The sequence below is a fragment of the Ovis aries genome, chromosome 2 (genome assembly GCF_016772045.2).
Source record: "Ovis aries strain OAR_USU_Benz2616 breed Rambouillet chromosome 2, ARS-UI_Ramb_v3.0, whole genome shotgun sequence".
Classification (NCBI taxonomy): domain Eukaryota; kingdom Metazoa; phylum Chordata; class Mammalia; order Artiodactyla; family Bovidae; genus Ovis; species Ovis aries.
The window spans coordinates 66,105,784-66,123,907 of record NC_056055.1 but is presented as its reverse complement, the minus strand read 5'-3'; the positions used below and the strand labels follow the sequence as shown (position 1 = coordinate 66,123,907).

The window sequence follows — 18,124 nt, the reverse complement described above, 5'->3', positions numbered from 1 at the left end:
GTGAAACATTCTTTCAGAGAGAGTAGAATGTAATTTTTTCTGTATTTATTCAGGAGGCTGGTATCTAAGGCAGCTTCTCCTCCTTCAGAAGGTGCTCAAATAGAGGCTGAGTGTAACTGGAACGTCCACTGAACGTCTTTCAAAGCAACGTCCTTCTATCCCTACTCCAACCCCAGGCCCTGCTCAGCACATGCTTGTTAAATTGCTGCTGGTCAGATGTGTAGGAGAAACACTGCTTTGGGTACAAGTAGTCTGTTCTTGGGCTTCCCTTCTGGCTCAGCTGGTAAAGAATCCTCCTGCAATATGGGAGACCTGGGTTTGATCCTTGGGTTGGGAAGATCCCCTGGAGAAGGGAAAGACTACCCACTCTAGCATTCTGGCCTGGAGAATTCCATGGACTGTATAGTCCATGGGGTCGTAAAAAGTCGGACATGAATGAGTGACTTTCACACACACACAATCTGTGCTAATGACCTCCAGAACTGTTCCAAATGTAAGGTACTGAATTTTATTGATGTATGTTCCACAGTGAATAATTCTGCACTGTCCTATCCTACTTGGGACTTTAAGCTTGTCCATTATATTCCATTAGTGTTCCCCAAAGTGTGGTTCAGGACTAGCAGTATTACCATCAGCATTACTGGGAAATGCAAGTTCTCAGGCCCCCCCATAGACTCGGTGAATCAGAAACCAAGGATGTAGGTGGATGCCCAGAAACCAGTCTTGTAACAAGCTTTCCAGATGATTTTAAGGCTTTCTAAGGTTTGACAACTGTGAGTTAGATGTTTCTGGCTGTTCCTGCCTTGGGTGTACACTAGAACTCAGTGAGACTGTGCTTTTTGAGGACAGAGCTCTGCCTTATTGCCTGGTACACAGTCAAAGCCCCACTATGCACGTATTGAAACAGAACCCACTAGTTAAAGGATGATGAGCACAGAATTTGATGGCACAAACTCCAAGGATTGGTTATTGTAAGCCAGGGTAAAAACATCCTCAGAAAAGAAGGTAGTTACAGGGTGAAGTAAGCCAGAAAGAAAAACACCAATACAGTATACTAACGCATATATATGGGATTTAGAAAGATGGTAACGATAACCCTGTATGCGAGTCAGCAAAAGAGACACAGATGTATAAAACAGTCTTTTGGACTCTGTGGGAGAGGGAGAGGGTGGGATGATTTGGGAGAATGGCATTGAAACATGTATAATATCATATAAGAAATGAATCGCCAGTCCAAGTTCGATGCATGATACTGGATGCTTGGGGCTGGTGCACTGGGATGACCCAGAGGGATGGTACAGGGAGGGAGGAGGGAGGGGGGTTCAGGATGGGGAACACGTGTATACCTGTGGCAGATTCATGTTGATGTATGGCCAAACCAATACAATATTGTAAAGTAATTAGCCTCCAATTAAAATAAATACATTTATATTAAAAAAAGAAGGTAGTTACCAATGTTGCTTAACAGCTTAAAATTTTGGCTATTTTAATATAATTATTACTAGCTAGATATTGTCCCAAATAAGTAACAGCATTGGTTACAATCAATTAGCTCACTATATTTTGGAACTGTATTGCTTTAGATACATCATGGTCGTTACTATATAAAAATGGCAAAGACAAGGGTTTCTCAGAATCAGTTCCTCCAAGGTGTTAATGATCTCCTGAATATTGTATTGGGTCCTTCCTATACATACTATTTGGTGACAAAAATATAATTTAATAATGATCCATTTAAATAGACAATTTTAGAAGTACATTTTTATTTCTAAAGAGATTCATGCAAGTAAAACTTGAATAAATTAACTGAATTTTAAAGGTAGTAGCAAGGGAAGAAACAGAGCAAAGACCCAGCTCTCAAGTTTTCTGATTTCAAATCTCTGTATTGAGGTTATCTAATAAGAGGAGAAAATTATAAAATATATAGTATAAAATGTGAATAGTTAACTTATATAAATTTAACATATGTATTCAAATGTGAGTTTATGCATATTTACCTATCATCTCTCTACCCATCTATCTATTCACCTAGCTAGCCAGCTAGCTCATGTCAAACAGGACAGCCGATTTCACCTGCCGCTCCACTTAGAAAGGACATGTCCTGGAGAATGAGTGAAATGGGTAATGTGGATCCCCTCCCTCCCTTGGTTGATCTCTGTTCCCCGATGCCCCTCATGGTGCTTCTATTGTACTGAGTATAATTCTAGTGTTTAAAGACATTACTTTTGGTACCTTTGCAGATGCAAAACTACCACCATCACCACCTAAAGCAGAACTTCAAATAAACACAGACAGAAGCTACAGAAGCAGAATGAGGCCTGGGCTTAGAGTCACTTCTCCGGCACCTGGGCTTAGCTGTGAACTCACCCTGGCCCTCTGGGCCCCATTACTCCAGAAGGTCAGCTAACGCCTAGGTCGCAGGGAGGGCTGCCCTGCACTCTGTCCTGATTTCTGGGAATTGTTCATCTTGGTCACCTTCCTGAAGGGTGGGGCTCGGCAACTCCCCAGAGAGGAAGAGGGCCTTGGGGAAGAAGTCTCTGGAAGCATCTGTAAATGTGGGGTGAGAGCCTCAGGTGGAGGTGCTCTAGCTCCATGTTCCCATTCAAAGGGGCTTTGAGACAGGCCACAGTTTGCACGCCCTGGTGTCTGCACCTCTCATGCTAGTTCCCCAGAGAGACAAGGACTTCTTTGCATCTTAATATTCCTCCCTCTACCTTTCTTTCCTCCCAGGTCTGCAGTTTTCTGAATCCAAAAAGCCATTGCAAAGGGTCCTGGACATGCGCTTTGCAAATATGCCTGAGTAATGGACAATGTGTCCACATGGCACAATTTTATGGGAACTACATGGCTAATACATCCATTAATAAATAACTTTTTCAAGGCCTTAGCATGAGAGAGGTCTTCAGATTTGCAGCTTCTTCCTCTGTTTGCTAGAAAATTGCTTCACATCATATCGTCATAAAATGTTCTAGTTTGTAATGACAGATGTGTATAAAATCTGTGCACGGCTTTAAATTTCGTTAATATTGGCTAGTACCTATGGATACAATCACTAAATGGCATGTGTGTATATAACCACTTATCTAGACTGCATTCCTTAAATAAATGATGGGCCAGGGATAGAAAAATGCTATTTGTGTCTTTTCTGCAGAGCCATTAGAGAAAATGTATGAAGTGGCTAAGCAGACAAAATGTCATTTCATGAAAACTAGACGTGACTGACTCAAATCTTAAAAGTCTGAGTCATATATCAACCGGTGTCATCAATGCATCATCCTTTTCCTCACTATTTATAAGTAACTCCTGCCATCTTTATATTGCAAGTGCTTAAAATTTAAAGTTACACTAATGTTTTATAATACTTGGGGTGTTCTTCAGAAAAGCAGTGCTCCAAATGCTAGAATATGCCAGCCTGGAATGAAGTTTGTATTAGACTACAGCAAAATGAGGAAAATCAGAAAAACGTAAATTTATTTGCATAAAGTTAGATTTATTAAATAAGTATTCTCTTCTCTTCTCTTTGAGATTTTTTTTCTCACAGCCCTGCTGGTCTATAAACCTATTTGGTCAGTGAGATCTAAAAGTGTATAATAAGTAAGTAGAAAAAAATCTGCTTTTATTTCTTTGCTTTTACCTTGTTCTGTAAGAATTGAAAAAAATTTGAAAAAAAAAAAAACACCCTCAACAATTATTCTAATTCACAAGTCTCTTGCTGTTGTTTATTCAGAAGGCATTGAGCACCCATATAAGCCAGGCCCGAGGACCATCTTGACCTTTGGAGAAGATGCTTAGTGATCTACGTGAAACACAAACTTGATGAGAGCCTTGAGTTGGGCTGGGCCTCTCTTGGTTTGTGTCTAGGTCTGAACTTTCTAATTTCTGATCTGAGCCAACAACTCTTGCCCTGTCCTGGACTCAACAATCTCCAGTGTCCAAGAAGGCGACTTCTACTGCCTGCTGGAGAAATCTAGGACTTACAGGTCTGGGATTTTGATCTACAGACATTTCAGACAATGTTCTGTTCTCTCATAAGCTCAATGATTTCTTGTACAATAAAAATAAGCAAAAAGGGGGGGAGGGATCTCTGTTTCCTTTGTGGTCCTGTAAACAAAACCAATTGATAAGGCATGCCATGGAATAAAACACCCCCAGGAGACATGCGCCCAGAGAACACACCTTTCTGAAGTCACCCGTATCCTCTCATCGTTGGACGAGTTGAATCGATCATCCTTTTCTCTGAAATATTCCTCTATGCACTGCTCTTCAAAATCATGTACTTTCTTGAGCTCATCATCAGTTATGAAGAGCTCTGTGGAAAAGATGAGAGATATGAGGCAGAGAAGTAAAAGCAATGAGCCTGATCCGTGGGCCTAACGACATTCCGAACTCAAATCAGGTTAGGGAATGGTGCCTCGATTCTTCACTGATACTCAAACTAAATCCAAACCTGGTCAGCTGACTTGTGGCATTGTCCTCTTTCTGGGTGTTAGATCCATTATGGACCTCTGAATCTCACCTAAGTATACCTGGTTTACTGCAGAGACTGGTTAGAATAATATATGTTGTAAGGATAACAATGTAGCTAAATAAAGGAAAGGGAAGCTCTGTAGAAAAAGGTTTATTAAAAACTCCTGGGCTGAGGAGTGTGGCAGATACACATTGTTCATTTGCCTTACTAAAAGTCCTTTGTAACCCAATTTCCCCTCCCTCTTCCAACTATTGAGACTGGAAAGCCAAATATTTCCAGCATTCCTTGAAGTTAGCAGCAACCAAGAAACACAGTTTGGCTCAAGGTACAAAAAAAAAAAAAAACTCTGCTGCAGGAAAGGGTTGACATTTCAATCCCCACCCCACCTACACCGCCTTTTTCTTTCAAAGGTATTGGAAAGAGATTTTGGTTTCCTGATAAACTACAGGTATGTGGTTGATTCTACTTTTTTTCATCTTCATACTTCTTTATGCCTTGAACGTCAACATGTGATGACTGGAAGTACAGCAGCTATTTCGCTATTGAGTCAAGACAATGTGACAGGGAATAGCTGAGTCTAAAAATAGGTGTGGGGTCTTTCACTTTAGTGAGTCATTATTGAGCTCTGGGCTATTTACCTTTTCACTTTATGTTGGGTGAGTAAAGTAAAACCTTATATATTTGTATTATTGTTTATCTGGTATTCTGTTTATAGCAAGTAAACAAATTAGTAACTGATACAGTGGTAGAAAGAGCCCAGGAGAAATCTGAACCTTTTCTCCCCTGAGCCTTCTACTTGCCTAAATGGGTATTTCAAATGGGAACAATGAATTTTGGAATTCTTAATCCCTCTCCAACTTTCCAATTTTAATGTCTCGAAAGAGGTCAGGCATTGCTATGTCAAAGAAGTTGTTAAAAGCTTCAGACCAAAGAAACAGTTGATTATTAAGTGGCTTTGGTTTCAAACTTTAGTTGCACTACTAATCACCTGGAGGTAATTCTTGGGCCATAATCCTAAAGGCTCTGATTCAGTGGATTTAGTGTAGGTGGTCTATTTGACACTCTGAGAAACCACAGGAGGTTGCTTATATGGGGCTGGATCCCACTGTTCTTAACAGTGGGTGTACCCAGGGGACATTTAGGAACTTGCAGGAGCTGTTAGTATTCAATGAGTGGAGGCTGGATGTGCTAAATCTTCTACAATGTGTGGAACAATTCTATGTAATAAAGAATTATTCCCCCAATTGAACCTCTTTTTAGAAATACTGGGCTAGAAGGCGGTTGGCGGAAAGTCTTTTTTATCCTTGGATTATGGAAAAAACTGTTGGTTTCCTCATGAAGTCATATAGGAACAACCCCTAAGGCTTGGGAAATGTTTAAGGCCTAAAAACACTATAGATCCAAAAACAATCATAGAAAGTCAGACTTAGTCACCTACAACTCTGCATGTCAAGATGCTTAAATCATATATACAGTAGTATTGGGAGCATATTAACGTGGTTGATATATCTTGTGGTGGGATGTCTGGCAAGTAAGGTTAGAACCTATGAAGGTGCTAAGACAGCCCTGCTGGAGTCTGGTTTTTTTTTTTTTTTTTTTTTTGAGTCTGGTTTTATCTCACTGAGAAAGCAGAGAGGTTAAGAATGCTCAGTTGCAGCCTCTCCTGTCTTCTTTCCAGCACCATTTTTCATCTAGCATACCCCCCTATCCCTCCCAAGTCATCAGAGCTGTGGGCAGGAAGCAGGAGGAACCAGGTGCCCAGTAGTCCTGCATGATCGCTTATAGAAGCAGTGGGGATTCCTGCTCTGTAGCTGCCGGGGGTTGTCACTCAAAGCTTACTCAGGCCATAGTCCCTTTCATCTGGGTCACTCTCGTGCTTCCTCCATCGGCAACACAGGTGCTGGAATATCATGGTCATGTGGCTGAATATGATCAGAGGTGGGGGCAGAACGGGCCTTTCATGGAAAGTCATGATGAGCTGATACCTCTGGAACTTCCACACTTGATTGGATATTGATTTTACCTCAAAAAATGTATTGCTGAAAAAGAGACCAGAGAGAATCAAGTGAGAAACACCTTTGCTTTCCGCAACATCATGCTCCCCTCCTGCCTCAGTCTCCCTACTCCATTCCACGGGTTCTGAAGAAAGACTCTCTTACTTAAAGACAGCGATGAGGAGGTTGACCAGCAGGATGTTTGCCACTAGAAGGTAGCAGGCCATGATGGCCGGCACGATCCAGGCTCCTGTCTTGCAGGGAGGCAGTTGGATTATTTTACCATCCTCTCGAGTCTCATTCTGTCCACAGGGAGCTGGAGGAAGCAACACAGGCAAGATGTGAGAAATTGTGTGGCTCTGGGGTTAAAATCATAGACTGATTTGAATGAGAAGTTTTTTGTTTTTGTTTTTTTTTTTTAGATGAAGGAAAAACACAGCCATATCAAAACAAACAGAAAAGACTTCCAGAAAAGCCTAAATAAACAAACAAAAGCTTCATGAATATCCCTAGGGCTGCCACTGCAGAGGGAACTCAGTTCTGCCAGTCTCCTGAGTTTGTCATCTGAAAGAGGCGGGTGGGGCCCCCTGCTGGCTGGCTGAGTCCCTGGGGCACCGGATCTCCCCAGGAATCCTGGTGAGGGCTTTCCAGAAGCTCAGGAGGGGCAGTCTCATTGCCCCATCATGTTACTTTCAAAATGTGCTGTGGGCCTCAGGAGCCGACAGCTGTAAGAGCAGCAACATCGAGAGACTATCGATTGCGAATTAACACCAGGGCAGCTGTTAATTGCTGCAAGAAACAACCCAGGGGCTCTGAGTTAATGATTTGCTGTCTCAGTGTGGAAGGAGTGAAACAGGGCAGCACCTTGGGAAGTATTTAGGAGGACTGTCACTCAGTGCTCCTGATGGACGGCATTTCACGGGGAGGACGACGAGGGGCGATGGGCTGGGACCCTGGAGCCTGTAGCCACCTGCTTTTTTTTCCAGCAGCATTTCCATTCCAAAAATGTGCTTCTTGGGGCACAGGGAACAAAACCCAACTGCACTGAATAAACGAGCAAGTAGAGAAAAAGGAAAAATCTGGAGGTGGGGGTGAGGAGGAAAGTGATGTGTGGGACTTGGGTGAGCGTGAGTAATGTGCTAATGAGGCCTGTTTGGAGTTTCCGGGTGAATCCAGGGGAAAACAAATCCTTGACAAAGCTCCTCAGTGCTGCACAGACAACACAACCCGGGAAGTGAGACGGTGCTGATGGCTGTGAGTGCCCAGGGTAGGTGAGGTCGCTTTCTTGTTCCAGCTGTCTTATGCCTGCTTTAGAACAGGGTCCTCTTGCATCTACTTGTGAAAGAGGAGTGGGGTGTGAAGCAGTCATAGCAGTTGACAGAGGCAGCTTCTGGAGATCTGCTGGGAAAGTGTGCAAAGTTGACCGAGAATCTTGGCTGGAGGACTTGGAGGATGGAAGGGGAGTCCATTTCCTTCTCAGGAGTTCAGGTGGCTAGGTTCTGTGCTCTGCAGCTGTTCTCAGTCCTGACAGCACTAGGGATCTTTAAAAACTGCCAAGACCCAGCTCCACCCCAGATAACTGAATCAGAATCTTTGAAGGTGGCCCTGGCATCAATATTTCTTTCAAAGATTTCCCCAAGTAATTCTCAGGTGCCACTAACGTGAGTCTACTAAATTAAAATTAGGCTGGAAAAATTCTGTGATTTTTGATATGCTCTCAGGTCCAAAATACATCTTCTCAACTTATGAGGGTTTTAATAATATCAGGTCACCAAGACTCTGTTTTAATGGCCAGGAAAAGATGGCCAAAGTGCTTCCTTTGGATGTGCCTGCAAGAGAATCAGGTGTGGATGGAATCGGGTGTTCTCAAAGAGCTGGCATCTATTTTGTTGTTGGCAGTTGTGTCGCTACCGACCCAAGACAGCTCAGTAAGGGGTCCTGATAATTTCTTCCTCTGGAATGAAAACCCAGTGATAGAGGCCCTCACTGACTCCAGGATGAAGCCCAGACTCCGAGGGCAGTTAGCTTGGTACCATCTCTTGCCACTTTCTACCTCTCCCTCTGAGCACAAACTAGACCAAGTTTTTGAAGTTCCCAGAAATGTCATGCTCTCTCTTACTTCCTGATTTTTAGTCATGCTTCCAAAAAGCCCCTCTGACACCTTGCTCCTACTCCCATGCTTCACCTGGGTGAATCCTAGTCATTCTTAAGTGCTCACTTAGCTTTTGGCTAACTTTCTGCTCCTTTTCAACCAGGACTGGGATAGGTATTGACAAAGATCCTCTACTTGACCTAACTCGACTCAGGCTCTTCTGTGGCCTCAATCTGTGCACTTCCACATTTGTCTCTGCATTTGCCCAATTTTAGCAAGAATTCTGCTAAGTACATTTAGCCAGAATCCCCATCCTCAGTATCTGATCACCATCAATGTTTGATCACATTCCTCATCCTCCACTGTGCTCCATCTGAAGTGTAATCAGCCTGGCCTGTCTTCAGTAAAAATACATTAGGTCAGGTAAGCCAGAAGCCCCCTTACTCCTGATGTTTCCTCTTAGTGATCTTCCATCCACTGACCCACACCTTGCGCCTGGCTATAAACTTCCCTTTTATTTTTCATTCAGAGTCAAACCCAGTCTCTCTCTTCTAGTACAGAATTTCATTGCAGTAGCCCCCTTGAACAAAGTCTTCCTTTACCAAATGTCATGAATAATTTTTTCTGTAGTAATTCTGTCTTCCTTATAATCCCAGAGGTCCATTTGTTTGCCCCTTTGGCAGGGGTGGGGTAGGGGTAGGGGTGGTGGGGGCTTCTCAGTACTGTATCACTGTTGCCAATTTACTGGTCTTTGTGTCCGACATAGGATTCCCACTGGCAACATATCTCTTCATGGTTTCCCATCACCCAGCTCAGTCTATACACACAGCACGTTCACACACATCCACATGTGAAAACTGTTGAGTGACTAAAGGAGATCATTAAACACAGTTTGGTTGCTGAGCACTAACATCTGCCACAGCTCTGCAAGCCTACTCATCTTGGACAGTTCTAGCTCTAAGCAGTTGCTGGTACCTTTTTCCTTAGGTCGTTTCCAGAAATCCTACCTGTCGCCTGGCAAGAAAGCTTCTCATGCTCAACAAGATGCCTGATACCCACTGGGCTGTAGGCCTCATGGACTAGCTCACTTTGCTTTTCTCTCCTCAGCAAAGCTTAGGATCCCTACCCATCCTACCTGCTTCCTCCCGGCTTGACCTCTTTTGGGGCTTTCAGACCAGGGCTACCCTTTGCTTTGGCTTCTGCTCAGATCTCTATGTGGAAGCCGACAAAGAGAAGCAGAAAGAACGGCTTGGGGTAAGGGGCAAAGTGTACATAGTTTTCACAAGTACGATCCCTATCTCTATTTAATGTCATCTTGCAATTTCCCTTTACATTCTGGGAGAATGTAAAATAAACTTGTGACGGGCAGGACTCATCCATCTTTTGACCTCATATTTATGTATTCATTTTTGGCCACACAACATGCGGGATCTTAGTTCTTCAACCAGGGATGGAACCTGCATGCCTTGCATTGGAAGCTTGGAGTCTTAACTACTGGACTGCCAGGGAAGTCCCACTGACCCCGTATTTAGTGAAGATGCAGACACTTCCTCCAGTAGAGAAAAAAAAAAAACTTTCTTCTAGCCTAGAGGAAAAAACCAGTGAGAACAGTAGGTGCTTCCTAGTTTCAGGTGGCCTGTGCACATTTCCATGAGTCTTCAGATAGTGTCATTAACATGTCTCTGGATCTCTGCTTGGTTTCCCTACTAGTTACAAAGTTGGACGAACTCATCATCTTTATATAAGATTTGCTTTGCTTTGATGTCATCATAATTGGCTCTGGAAACTCTCTGACGATCCTGTGAATATTGATTTATTCCACCTTCTCCCAATTTTTTCCATCCTGCCTTTATAGAATGGTAGTATTACTTCAGTGGTTAGAAACATGGCATTTTAATTCAGCGTATCTGGATTCAAATCCTGATTCCACCATTTTCAAATGATGCTGTTAGCTTACTCCATGAACTTCAGCCTTCTCATCTGTAAAAGGGTAGTAGTATATATGGGAGAGATCGTCAAGATCTTTAAATGAGATAGTGTTGGAGAGCACTTACCTTAGTATCTAGCACACAGCACTTTAACACCAACAGTGATTAACATTAGTTGGTGTCATCACTGATTATTTTTGTAATTAATAGACTTGAAGCTTCTCAAGGTTAGGGACTATGTCTTAATGCTCTTTATTTTGCAATCACTAAGCATAGCACTTATTCTACAAACATTCGTTGAGTGGTTATAATATGTTGCATACAAGAGATGCTGGGGGGTTAAAGAGACAGTCCCTGTTGCTAAGGAACTTACAGTTCAGTAGGTGGCACAGAAAGGGAACAGACTTCACATTTATTGGGTGATAGGAACACTGCTAGGGGCTCTGAAGAAGCAGAACTGCCATAGCCCCTCTAGCCTGAGTGACACCAAGCAGGCTGCTAGTCAGGATCAGCCTTAAGGACCATCATCTAGCTTCTACAACAACAAGTGCAGTATAAATGAGTTAGATGATCTTTGTGACAGTGATAATGATAATAAAAATGAATCAGTAAGAAACAGTCTTCATTTGGTAAAATCAGCAAAGAGGCAGTAAACATTATATGCAGCAGTTAGTGCCAAACATTGCTTTGTAATGGCTCCTAGCCATGTCCTTGCTCAGAGTATTTATCTGTACTAGAAGGTGCTATGACTCAAACTTACAGATGTCTACCATGGATGAAGATGAATGAGGTGCCTTAAGGCAGGACAAGCAGCAGATTTTAGGATGGAGAATAAGTTATCTGGACTGTAAAATGGTCCCAACCAGTATCTGGGGTTCATATTCCCAGGGCACATAAACCCAAGATGGCACATGGGCGGATGTTCGGGAATATGTGAGCTGGTAGCTCCCACTGCACCTCCTCCTTCCTGCTTAGAACCTGACATGAGTGGTTTTTCTCCCAACCCTTTTGCAAGAAATGACAAGTTGTCACCTTCCTCTTTGCTGGTGACAGTGCAGAGTGTCTCCAGTGCAGCAGTCCCCAACCTTTTGACACCACGGACTGGTTTTGTGGAAGACAATTTTCCCACAGACTGGGGTAGGGGATGGTTTTTGCATGATTCAAGCACATTACATCTATTGTACACTGTATTTCTATTATTATTACATCAGCCCCACCCCAGATCAACAGGCATTAGATCCCAGAGGCTGGGGACCATTGCTCTAGAGGATGGTTCCACCTGCCTGGTAAACATTTCCCCTTCCTCTGGTAATGGCATCCTGGTTTCCCTTTGTGGAACTGTCCCTCTCCTACTCACAGTCCAGAAGTTTAGGTGAAATGAGCTGCAGTTCCATCTCAAGGAGATTTATCCATGTATTTTATCCCCTGATGGCAGTGATTGGTTCAAGGATGTGATCCTAGCCTGACCAATAAGAACCAATGAGCATAAGGCTTGAGATTTTTGCTGGGACTCATATTAAAGAGAAGTTCTCTTTTTACATTGCAGTATAAGTCTACCAAGGGAAGAGAGCCTGCCCAGGAGTGACTCCATCATAGAGAAGAGAAACAGATTCACAATTCAGTCATGCCTAAAACCAGAATTCTTCAGTTATATGAACCATAAAATTCCTTTTTTCCTTAAGTCAGTTTGAATTGGGTTTCTATCACTTGCAGTGAGTCCTGGCTAATAAAATCACACTTGCTTCCCTGTTCCCTGTCCACAATAATTAAAGATGTTGACATTTTGTGTATGCCACGCCTGGGAGGCTGCATTGGGGCCTTGGAGTAGCATGAAGAGACTGGAAGGGGCAACTGGGAATGTGAAATCTGACCTGACATCAAGGTTGAGTCACAAGTTTGGGGTTTTATGGAACAACAGACTGGTTCCAAATAGGAAAAGGAGTACGTCAAGGCTGTATATTATTACCCTGCTTATTTAACTTAGATGCAGAGTACATCATGAGAAACACTGGGCTGGATGAAGCACAAGAATCAAGATTGCCAGGAGAAATATCAATAACCTCAGATATGCAGATGACACCACCCTTATGGCAGAAAGTGAAGAGGAACTAAAGAGCCTCTTGATGAAAGTGAAAGAGGAGAGTGAAAAAGTTGGCTTAAAGCTCAACATTCAGAAAACAAAGATCATGGCATCCGGTCCCATCACTTCATGGGAAATAGATGGGAAAACAGTGGAATCAGTGACAGGCTTTATTTTTTTGGGCTCCAAAATCACTGCAGATGGTGACTGCAGCCATGAAATTAAAAGATGCTTACTCCTTGGAAGGAAAGTTATGACCAACCTAGATAGCATATTCAAAAGCAGAGACATTACTTTGCCAACAAAGGTCCATCTAGTCAAGGCTATGGTTTTTCCAGTGGTCATGTATGGATGTGAGAGTTGGACTGTGAAGAAAGCTGAGCGCTGAAGAATTGATGCTTTTGAACTGTGGTGTTGGAGAAGACTCTTGAGAGTCCCTTGGACTGCAAGGAGATCCAACCAGTCCATTCTGAAGGAGATCAGCCCTGGGATTTCTTTGGAAGGAATGATGCTGAAGCTGAAACTCCAGTGCTTTGGCCACCTCATGGGAAGAGTTGACTCATTGGAAAAGACTCTGATGCTGGGAGGGATTGGGGGCAGGAGGAGAAGGGGACAACAGAGGATGAGATGGTTGGATGGAATCAGTGACTTGATGGACGTGAGTCTGAGTGAACTCTGGGAGTTGGTGATGGACAGGGAGGCCTGGTGTGCTATGATTCATGGGGTCACAGAGAGTCGGACATGACTGAGCGACTGAACTGAACTGAACTGAGGAGCCAAAGGCTCTGTTGCTGTTTTTCTCTAGCAAGTATAGAAAGCATGAGAGGTCTACACTGGTCAAAGCTCAACTGTCCAACTGGGGCCTCTGACTCAAACTAATGGTACAGATTTTACTTATTATCACGTCAGTAGGGTAAACACACTTGCAAAACTTTGGCCAAAGCTTCCAGTTACTCCCAAAGTGAATAAAACCCTGTTCTAGAAACTGATCATAGATAGATTAGGCCACAGAAGGCCTAGGGTGAAGGTACAGATACAGAGTGGGGCACTTACATCTATGCCAAATTATGGCCAAATTAGAAGGGATGAAACATCTGAGAATTCAGGTTCTCTATGGTTTATCTATGTGGATCACATTGGCATATCACAAGGCAGAAAGCTGAAAGTGCATTGATAGGAAGTGAAATGGATGACTGGACTCCAGAATGAGAGGTTGTGTAGTCATAACCGACCAGATTATGCAGGTGAGAGTAAGAAAGTCCTCCCTTTTCTCCACATGTTCTGGAGTGGCTGGAAGGTCTTTTTTTTTTTTTTTTTTTTTAAATCATAGACAAATTTTTATAACAGCCAAAATAAAAGTCAACAGCATCCCTCACTAGAATGAAAGGCATGGGGAAAAGTGCTTTTGTCTGTTTAGTTCACTATAGCAGCCATAACATTGCCTGGCATATAGAAGATGATCAATAAATATTTGCCAAAAGAATGCGGGCAGGAATATCACATACTGTACATTTAACTGGCAATACCAGGCATTTCTGTAAGGGTTATAGTGATCAATTTCACTGGGTCAGTATCTGTTTTCCTATTTACTTCAAGATCTTAAGGGCCACCATGACCTGCTAATATGAGATGGTTCCTATTAAGAGCAAAAAGCTAAAAGAGGGGAAAAACATGGATATTTGGTTATTTGTTTTTGCTATTAACTTGCAAAGGGTCATGCCTGACATTGGTAAAGTCTATAGCAAGTCTCCCTTCTGAATGCTATTGTATAAATCTCATGGCACAGCAGCCATAACACCCCATCTTAAACTCACGGCAGATGTTGCTAATCATCATGGTACTCTTCTGTCAGGTGGAAGCCTTGGGATCCTTTTTAAGGCAAAACTCCCAAAAGCACACCAATCAACTGACACTGACACAAGAAATGGGACCTTCCTCATAGTTCCCTAAAAAATGAGAAAATGAGGTCTTGGTCAAAGACAATTTCCATGCCTCTTTTCAGGATCCTCCTTTTGCCCACTTGGCTTGGCCTTTGCCCAAACTATATTACTTTGAAGTTGCCCAGGAACACAAAAGGGTCAAATTAGACATCCTGCTATTCTCAGACCCTGACATTTTTGATGAAAGGCCACCTACATATGTCCTGGGCTACTTGACACTGACTGCTGTCCATTTTGAAAGACAACTTTTAAAATGGATGCTTCTGTAGGAACTGCTGATCTTAGTTCATTATTTGGGATCATCAAAAGTGAAGGGCAGTAGAAATTTGGAATAAACACCTGTGGAAAGCATAGCACGTGCTGGCCTCTGTGCTGGGCACTTCACATCAGCCATTACACTTAAAGCTTCCTGGCACATCCGTAACAGAGGTATTACCCTTCCAGCTGTGGAAACATGCCCTGAGCAATGAAATGCCTTACCCAGGATCACACAGCTAATAAGGGATAATGCCAGAACCATTCATTTATTCATCCAAAAAAATAATGAGTTCCTCCTCTGTGCCAGTGGGAATTGGTTCTGGAGATGCAATTACGAATGAAGCAGAAATGGGTCCTCCTCCTCTCTGACCTCAAAGCCTGTATGTATTCCTCACTATTTCAAATGGCCTTTCCAACGTAATAAAGCTAGTGATCACCTGTCACAAGCTTCAGGGAAAGGTCCTGTGCTATAAGCTTTACTTACATCACCTGTTTTGATCTTTATAATACTCTAACATGATCAATTTTACTGCCCCATTTAAAGGTGAAGGAGTGAGGCTCAGAAAGCCTTAGTACCTCTGTCAGTATTTCAAAGTCAGTAAGAACAGGGTCAGGATATCCATGAAAACTTGCTCAACTAGTCTCTTATCTCTGCTTTTGGAGAAAGAACCAACATGGGGTTGAGAGGAATCTCAACTGTGAACAAATGTAAAGACAGACTGATAGACATCTGAATGTTTCTTGCTTTCATTAACACAAATAATAGCCCAAGCTGTTCAGATCAGGTAGCACATGTATGGAACACTAAAATGCAAAGTGTGAAGAAAAAAATCTGATTCATATAATAGGTATCAGGTGCTGGTATCCTTGTCTCAAAGATGGACACTTGCTCTTTTGATTTTACTCTGTAAGGCATGGAGGAAAGAAGCATTTATTTACTTAATACATACATCATATTGATTTCAAAAAAGCATGAGAAATTCGAAATGAAACACCAGTATTTGATAAAATGAATATCATGTTTAAAAATATAAAGAAAAAGGATATTTCAAGAAGATAGTCTCTTTCATACATGGCTGAAGAAATGCCTCAATCAGTTCAGTTCAGTTCAGTTCAGTCGCTCAGTCATGTCTGACTCTTTGTGACCCCATGGACTGCAGGATGCCAAGCCTCCCTGTCCATTGCCAACTCCCGGAGTCTACCCAAACTCATGTCCATTGAGTCGGTGATGCCATCCAACCATCTTATCCTCTGTTGTGCCCTTCTCTGTCTGCCCTTAATTTTTCCCAGCACCAGGGTCTTTTCCAATGAGTCAGTTCTTTGCATCAGGAGGCCAAAGTATTGGAGTTTCAGCTTCAACATCAGTCCTTCCAATGAACACCCAGGACGGATCTCCTTTAGAATGGACTGGTTGGACCTCCTTGCAGTCCAAGGGACTCTCAAGAGTCTTCTCCAACACCACAGTTCAAAAGCATCAATTCTTCAGTGCTCAGTTTTCTTTCTAGTCCAACTCTCACATCCATACATGACTATTGGCAAAACCATAACCTTGACTAGACGGACCTTTGTTGGCAAAAGTAATGTCTCTGCTTTTTATTATGCTGTCTAGGTTAGTCAAAACTTTCCTTCCAAGAAGTAAGCATCTTTTAATTTCATGGCTGCAGTCACCATCTGCAGTGATTTTGCAGCCCCCCAAAATAAAGTCAGCCACTGTTTCCACTGTTTCCCCATCTACTAAGTGATGGGACCAGAAGCTATGATCTTCGTTTTCTGAATGTTGAGCTTTAAGCCAACTTTTCACTCTCCTCTTTTACTTTCATCAAGAGGCTCTTCAGTTCTTCTTCACTTTCTGCCATAAGGGTGGTATCATCTGCACATCTGTGGTTATTGATATTTCTCCTGGCAATCTTGATTCTTGTGCTTCTTCCAGCCCAGTGTTTCTCATGATGTACTCTGTATGTAAGTTAAATAAGCAGGGTGACAATACACAGCCTTGATGTACTCCTTTTCCTATTTGGAACCAGTCTGTTGTTCCATGTCCAGTTCTAACAGTTGATTTCTGACCTACATATAGGTTTCTCAAGAGGCAGGTCAGGTGGTCTGGTATTCCCATCTCTTTCAGAATTTTCCACAGTTTGTTGTGATGCACACAGTCAAAAGCTTTGCCATAGTCAATAAAGCAGAAATAGATGTTTTTCTGGAACTTTCTTGCTTTTTCGATGACCTAGCGGATGTTGGCAATTTGATCTCTGGTTCTTCTGCCCTTTCTAAAACCAGGTTGAACATCTGGAAGTTCACGGTTCATGTATTGCTGAAGCCTGGCTTGGAGAATTTTGAGTATTACTTTACTAGCATCTGAGATGAGTGCAATTGTGCAATAGTTTGAGCATTCTTTGGCATTGCCTTTCTTTGGGATTGGAGTGAAAACTGACCTTTTCCAGTCCTGTGGGCACTGCTGAGTTTTCCAAATTTGCTGACATGTTGAATGCAGCACTTTCACAGCATCATCTTTTAGGATTTGAAATAGCTCATCACTTCCACTAGCTTTGTTCGTAGTGATGCTTCCTAAGGCCCACTTGACTTCACATTCCAGGATGTCTGGCTCCAGGTGAGTCATGAAGATCTTTTTGTACAGTTCTTCAGTGTATTCTTGCCACCTCTTTTTAATATCTTCTGCTTATGTTAGAGCCATACCATTTCTGTCCCTTATCGAGTCTACCTTTATATGAAATGTTCCCTTGGTATCTCTAATTTTCTTGAAGAGATCTCTAGTCTCTCTCATTCTATTATTTTTCTCTATTTCTTTTCACTAATCACTGAGGAAGGCTCTCTTATCTTTCCTTGCTATTCTTTGGAACTCTGCAATCAAACGGATTTATCTTTCCTTTTCTCCTTTGCTTTCTACCTCTCTTCTTTTCACAGTTATTTGCAAGGCCTCCTCAGATAGCCATTTTGCTTTTTTGCATTATAGCTTATTCCAAATCATAGGCAATGGAATAAAGAGCTTAGTTGAAGGTATGACTACATTTATCCGATTTTTTTTTTTTTTAAGAAAGGATTTTCAACTAAAATTCCATCTTGGAAAGATAAGGAGACAAAGAAGATTTCTCCACCTTATTTTGAAAATCCACAGTTTGACATGGAGGATTTAGAATGCCATTAGCACAGCTCCTATGGCTTACTCCAAGGAATTAAGACTTACATAGCCCTGCTTTTTTGGCCTGTTTTTTTCTGACACAATGCTTTTCTGGGCAGGAGAACTAGAGATGCCTCCTTTTGTATAGCTATATCTATCTAGAAGGGCTTCCCTGATAGCTCAGTTGGTAAAGAACCCACCTGCAATGCAGGAGACCCTGGTTCAATT

At 42.4% G+C, this 18,124-nt stretch overlaps 1 protein-coding gene across 10 annotated transcripts in view; it reads right to left on the bottom strand.

Moving 5' to 3' along the window:
- The window catches only part of TRPM3 (transient receptor potential cation channel subfamily M member 3), a 599,217-nt gene that overhangs the window by 16,337 nt on the left and 564,756 nt on the right, over positions 1-18,124 (bottom strand). For all 10 annotated transcript variants that reach the window (XM_042243350.1, XM_042243355.1, XM_042243351.1 and 7 more), the window contains 3 exons: positions 6,628-6,778; positions 6,308-6,507; positions 4,177-4,309 (listed from right to left, as the gene is read on the bottom strand). In XM_042243350.1, coding sequence (XP_042099284.1) covers positions 4,177-4,309; positions 6,308-6,507; positions 6,628-6,778 — 484 coding nt within the window. The remainder of the gene's footprint in view (positions 1-4,176; positions 4,310-6,307; positions 6,508-6,627; positions 6,779-18,124) is intronic.